This window comes from Callorhinus ursinus, unplaced genomic scaffold, assembly GCF_003265705.2.
Source record: "Callorhinus ursinus isolate GAN/ISIS: 27379988/994484 unplaced genomic scaffold, GSC_fseal_2.0 scaffold4, whole genome shotgun sequence".
NCBI lineage: Eukaryota > Metazoa > Chordata > Mammalia > Carnivora > Otariidae > Callorhinus > Callorhinus ursinus.
In genome coordinates, this window is record NW_027397066.1 from 60,223,664 (window position 1) to 60,229,663 (window position 6,000).

At 40.1% G+C, this 6,000-nt stretch overlaps 1 protein-coding gene across 1 annotated transcript in view; it reads right to left on the bottom strand.

The window, feature by feature from the left end:
* CDKL2 (cyclin dependent kinase like 2) overlaps window positions 1-4,256 on the bottom strand; it is a 42,099-nt gene extending 37,843 nt beyond the window's left edge. The window contains exons 1-2 of the mRNA XM_025887776.2: window positions 3,771-4,256; window positions 1,046-1,241 (exon numbers count right to left, since the gene is read on the bottom strand). Coding sequence (XP_025743561.1) covers window positions 1,046-1,213 — 168 coding nt within the window. The 5' untranslated portion in view covers window positions 1,214-1,241; window positions 3,771-4,256. The remainder of the gene's footprint in view (window positions 1-1,045; window positions 1,242-3,770) is intronic.
* Between the last annotated feature and the right edge of the window lie 1,744 nt (window positions 4,257-6,000).

Genomic DNA, 6,000 nt, shown 5'->3' on the forward strand with positions numbered 1-6,000 from the left:
ATAGATGAACATAGGGGAAGGGAAGGAAAAATAAGACAAAAATAGAGAGAGAGAGAAACCATAAGAGACTCTTAAGTATAGGGAACAAACTGAGGGCTGCTGGAGGGGAGATGGGTGGGGGGAAGAGCTAACTGGGTGATGGGCATTCAGGAGGGCACTAGATGGAATGAGCACTGGGTGTAGTATGCAACTGATGAATCACTAAATTCTACCTCTGAAACTAATAATATACTATATGTTAATTAAATTGAATTTAAATTTAAAAAAATTCACATAGCAGGCCTGAGACTTAGAAAGGTCTGCTTGCAAAGTGAGCCCTTGCTTGGCCCCTGGGAACTTGGATTTCATGAGGTTTCCCTTCATTTCCAGAACTGATAAAGTGGCTCAATGTAAAAAAAAATGTTGTTTATGCTGAATATCTGCATTCCTTCTGGGATTCTGGAATTTTGGTAGAGCCAGGTAGCGGGTGTCTATATGAACATCACCCAATAAAAACTCTGGACACTGAATCTCCTGAATCTCCTTGGTAGACAGTGTTTCACATGTGTTGTCACAGCTTGCTTTGGAAAAAACAAGTGCATCCTGTGTAACTCCACTAGAAGAGGATTCTTGGAACCTTGTGACAGATTTCCTCTGAAATTCACCCCATGTACCTTTTCCTTTGCTGATTTTGCTTTATATCCTTTCACTGTAATAAATCATAGCCATGAGTACAACTATATGCTGAGTGCTCTGAGTCCTCTTATTGAATCATGGACCATGGAGTGTCTTTAGGACCCCCAACACAGATGACAGATAAATAGATGATAGATAGATAGATAGATAGATACAGAAAGAAGCAACAAATACTTTCAAAATCATGTTTGTATTCATAGGATAAATGAATATGCATATATAATTATTTTATTTGTTTATTGTCAAAAAAGAAATTTATGTCTTAAATCTTGGCATGGAAATTAATATAAAAACAGTAATTTTTTTCTAAAAATGTAATCTTTGTCAAGAAACAACTTATTTTTCTAACTCAATATTGGTATTTACTCACCTTTAGTAACTTGATTTCTCGCATAGCAATTTTTTTAACCATTTTGTCATCATCACTTTCTAAGAACTTCTTGATGGCCACAATTCTTCCACTATCTTTATTCCTACACTTCATCACCATTCCATAGCTCCCTTCTCCAACCAATCCTAGGTTCTCATATTTTTCCATTTTAATTCAAAACCGGTAGGAATTCTTGCTGTGGAAACCAAAACATAGAGTTAATAATGTTGAGTATATTAATTTCTTCCACCTTCCCAGTAAATTAATTCTTCCGTACTTGTTTTCCATATTAGAGCAGTCGCTGTGTTAATGGCTGTTCTGTTCTGACTCACAATTTCTTACTGTTTCTGCATCTAAGCTATGTTTTCAGATTATTTCATTTAGATAAGACATTTCATAATAGACAATAATTAAAGCCATTAGATTTAAATTATTAAATGTCATGTTAATGAAATTCAATATATTTTTAATTCAGATGAAGCAATACTTGAACTATCATGCAAAACAATTATAGCTTACTTTAGAAAAATGCAACTTCTTTTCACTCAGAGGTGAAAAAGCACAAGTGAGTTTTGTTTTGTTTTGTTTTTTAAGATTTTATGTTCAGTAATCTCCTCACCTAAGTGAGACTCAGACTCACAGCCCTGAGATCAAGAGTCACTCACACTACCAACTGAGCCAGCCAGGCGCCTCAGTGAGTTTGGTTTTAGTGAAGATCAAATTTATTTTTTTTACATCAGGTTTAAAAAAGCAAAGTTGAGGGGCACGTAGGTCCGCTCAGTCAGTTAAGTGACTGACTCTTGGTTTCAGCTCAGGTCAAGATCTCATGGGTGGTGGGATGGAGCCCCAAGTCAGGCTCGGTCTTAGGATGGGGGGGTGGGGAGGGAGGTCTGTTTTAAGGATGCTCTCCCTCTGCCCCTCCCCCCACTCATGCTCTCTTTCTCTCTCTCAAATAAATAAATCTTTAAAAAAAGCAAAGTTGAAAATCTTTATGCACTTTCTATTCAGTTTGAAAAAATATTTGTTCACAAAATCATCACCAAGTTAACCCTAAGAAACTTTGATAAACTATTTTTCTTTACTTTTCTTACTGTAGTAATTAAATTCCCATATCGAACTTACAAAATAACAACACTGACATCACAGTATATAAGCAAATTGTTTAAAAATTAAATTCTAGTAGTAACAAATACAATATTTCAAAAGTCCTTTTTATGATTACTCACTGTAAGTATGATCATTTGAATTTTGTGTTTAGAATTCTTTTACATCTCATTATATGACATTTTTTGGTAATGGCAATTCTAATAATGACTGATGAAGGATCAGTGATCATTCCACTACATATTTTGGTATAGAAAAAAACTTTCAGTTCAAATACAGATGGATTTTAATTCACAAGTCTTGATTGTCATGAAATATAAAAGCTAATAACTCCAAAGTTAAATTTATTTTTTAAATCTGATTTTGCAATTAAATTCCAGAAACAAAGAATAAAAAATATTTCTCCTAATCCCAATATGGTTCTAAAAGTTTTGGGAGAAAAAAATAATCTTTGAGTAACTATATATTCAAATGATGATTTATAGCTGATTTTTTTAACCTAACAATACAAAAATACTCATTCATAAAACGTGGAAAGAAAAAAAAAACTCTCACCTATTTCATGAATTGTGTCCTTATGGCAATCTAAAACTAATTTACCCAGGTTGTGAATTATGATGGTTTATTTGCTTCCATATTAGTACACTGATAACAAAGACAAAACAAATACCCTCTTTGTTCTAGCAAACTGTGATAACCCAGTGTGTATACATTTTCATCAGTTTACCCTAATAATTTAGGGTTTAATTTATATACATAATAAAGCATAGATATACATGGAAAACCAGAAGACTGACCTGAAGGGGGAAAAGATGAAAGTAAATTCCAGTCAACACCAACTCCAATTATTTCATATTTTACCACTAGCTTTGATAGTAGGTTCTATAAACTGTTTACAGAGCAGTGTCCATAACACTAACATTCCACATATTTGACATATTAACCTCCATTTAATATCTACTATTTTTAAATAAAATGTCTGAAAAAATTTTTGGTGTAATTCTCTCTCCTTTCCTGAATTTTTTTCCTTCCACTAAGACAGCATGCTTTATGAAGGACTAGACTTTAGGTTTCTCATACCAAGAACACATATAGCTGGACTTTATAACCTGGATCATTTTCAAACATTTTGCAATTGGTGTCCTCAGTATTTGAAAATGCAAAGTGAACAAAATTAAGATTACCTTAAGCATGTCTAAGATGTTCTGAAGCATATCACAAGCTAAGATTAAGCAAGTTGGCCACTCCAAGTTTATTCTGGAAACCAACCACACATGTAGTCACAGCACATTGAACACACCTGCTTTTTCAAGTGGCACTGCCCACAAATACCTTAGAAGTCTCACAGCTTAAAAAGCCTCTCGTTTCCTGAAACAGTTACTCATAAACTACAATTTTTCATGCCTTCTACTCCTGTGTGTAAGGGTAATACAAACTAAAAGGATGCCTGGCCAATCGGCAATGCGGTATTTCTGGACATGTGCCATGTAAGCATATGGTTCTAATACCAACAATCGGATAATAAAAATAATGCTAACTTTTTATTTTGTTAAAGACAGATTGAAATCTATCACAGATCAGAGAACGAGATAATAGAAGCTTTTAAAAGTATTCTACTTACTGTTTCTTTAAAATCCTTTCACATGGAAAGACCCAAAGGTTTTCAACTTGGAAACAAATTTGAGATGAAATGCATCTCGCTCGCAGGTCTAAAAGATGCTGACTAGCAAACTAGCAGTTCCGGAGCTGGTCTGATTTCTTCTGTAGACACAGTCACCGGGCCGGGGCGAATCAGGCAAGGAGGCAGATTGGCCTCGGCCTGCCGCAGGCTCACACTCAGAAGGACCGCGGGCCGCATGCTGCCGTCGTCAAGGCAACGACCTCACTCTGCCCCAACCATAGGCAGTCTCCCGAGAGGGACACAGCGCAGGTCAGAATGCGTCCACGGCAGGCACCAACACGCCTGTTAAGGCCAAGGCCTGTAAAGAAATTAGTTGGGTGGGAGCGGACCGTCTCCCAGCTCTCAAGGTGCCCAGTCCCTGGAGTCTGTGAACCTGCTTGGCTCCAGCAAGCCCTGGGCGAAGGCGTTGGCCACCGAGCTGCAAGGGGGCGGGTTCCCACCCGCCCGGCCCCGCCCTGAGTGCGCCAAGCCTCCCGTGTTCTGATTGGCTGGGCCCTGTCGTCACGAGCTACGATTGGCTTAGCGCCAAAAACCCTGCCCCTCCACCTGGGGCTTGGCCCAGGTTCTGTTCACTGATGCGCAGACACCAGCACCCACTTTATACTTCAATTCTCAAGTAGAGCGGCACCTTTCTGCCTTTGCTGGGAGACCTCTCCTCGCAACTGAGAGCAAGAGGCGATTCCGGTGCTCATGGAGAGAATAAAAGGGTGGATTGGGAGAAAACAGAAGGGGGAGACAGGCACAGAGGGCGATGAAACATTCCTCTCAGCTTCCCTGCGGGGGCGGTGAGCAGGACCCGCCCCTGGCGCCCCCACCCGGGAAGGTCCCCCCCTGACCGCGATTCGACGCTTCCTTTCCGGTCGGGGCAGTGGGGCCAGGCTGGGCCAGGTAGGTGATGAGGGTGACAGCCTAGTGGGTGATGATTAGTAGGTGAGGCAAGGTGAAAGCAAGTAGGTGACAACACAAGTAACATTAGGAGGAACCTCAAGGAGGACAGCCTGAGCCTGGAAGCGAGAGACACACTTTAAGTGGAGATAATGGAAGAGGGAGAAAGAAGATGAATGAAATAAGAGAAGGGCTAGGCCATCAGAGGAACTAGAAGAGATGTGCGATACGGGTCTGTGGCAGCCAAATAGGGTGCAGTTGGGGGTGAGATGTTAAAGGTACAGACCATGGCTTAAGGCTAGATCCATGACCAGGCAGCACTGGTAGATCAGAATGACACGCAGGCTTGAGTCACATAAGAAACAGGGTTTTCCTCATCTTCAAGTAGTTTGGGGTTTAAGCCATACCGCTCCAGTGAAAGGCCTTAAGCACTCAAGTTATTTTCACATTGTATCAGGAAGACTATGGGAGCCTGGCTGCCTCAGTCCGTGGAACATGCGACTCCTGTTCTCGGGGTCCTGAGTTTGAGCCCCTCATTGGGTGTAGAGATTATATAAATCTTTATAAAAAGAAATCATGAAGACTAAACGTTTTATAATTGTATTTGGTCTCTAGAACACCTTGATCCAATTAAGAGAATGTCCTGGAACAGCAGATATTTATAACTATAGTCAATATTAAGGTATTAATTTTCTTGTATACTAAGAAATAAATATTCTGATTTATAAATTATCTTTTGTAAGCTTGGTTACAAGAATTAATCTTCCAGTGCTTGATCACCTTGGTTAAGTTGCTTAAAATCTAGTTCCTGAACCTGTAATCATGAGGAGCAGACCTAGGACCTGGGCATGGAAAGAATACAATTCTTTGGTCAATCCAAGATGTCCTCATGTAGAAATCAGCTCTATCCCTGGCTGTGACCAAGTAGGAGGGAGCCATGCCCCGTTTTGTTACCTCTATAGGCTATAACAGAATCTGATGAATTTTTTATATGAATTCAGGAGACCCCCTTTTATAAAGTGGCAAATCCATGTTTGTTAGGACTGAAGTTTGAGAACAAGAATACAAAAATATTGGGGCGCCTGGGTGGCTCAGTCATTAAGCATCTGCCTTCGGGGCGCCTGGGTGGCTCAGTTGGTTAAGCGACTGCCTTCGGCTCAGGTCATGATCCTGGAGTCCGGGGATCGAGTCCCGCATCGGGCTCCCTGCTTAGCGGGGAGCCTGCCTCTCCCTCTGACCTTCTTCCCTCTCATGCTCTCTCTCTATCATTCTCTCTCTCTCTCAA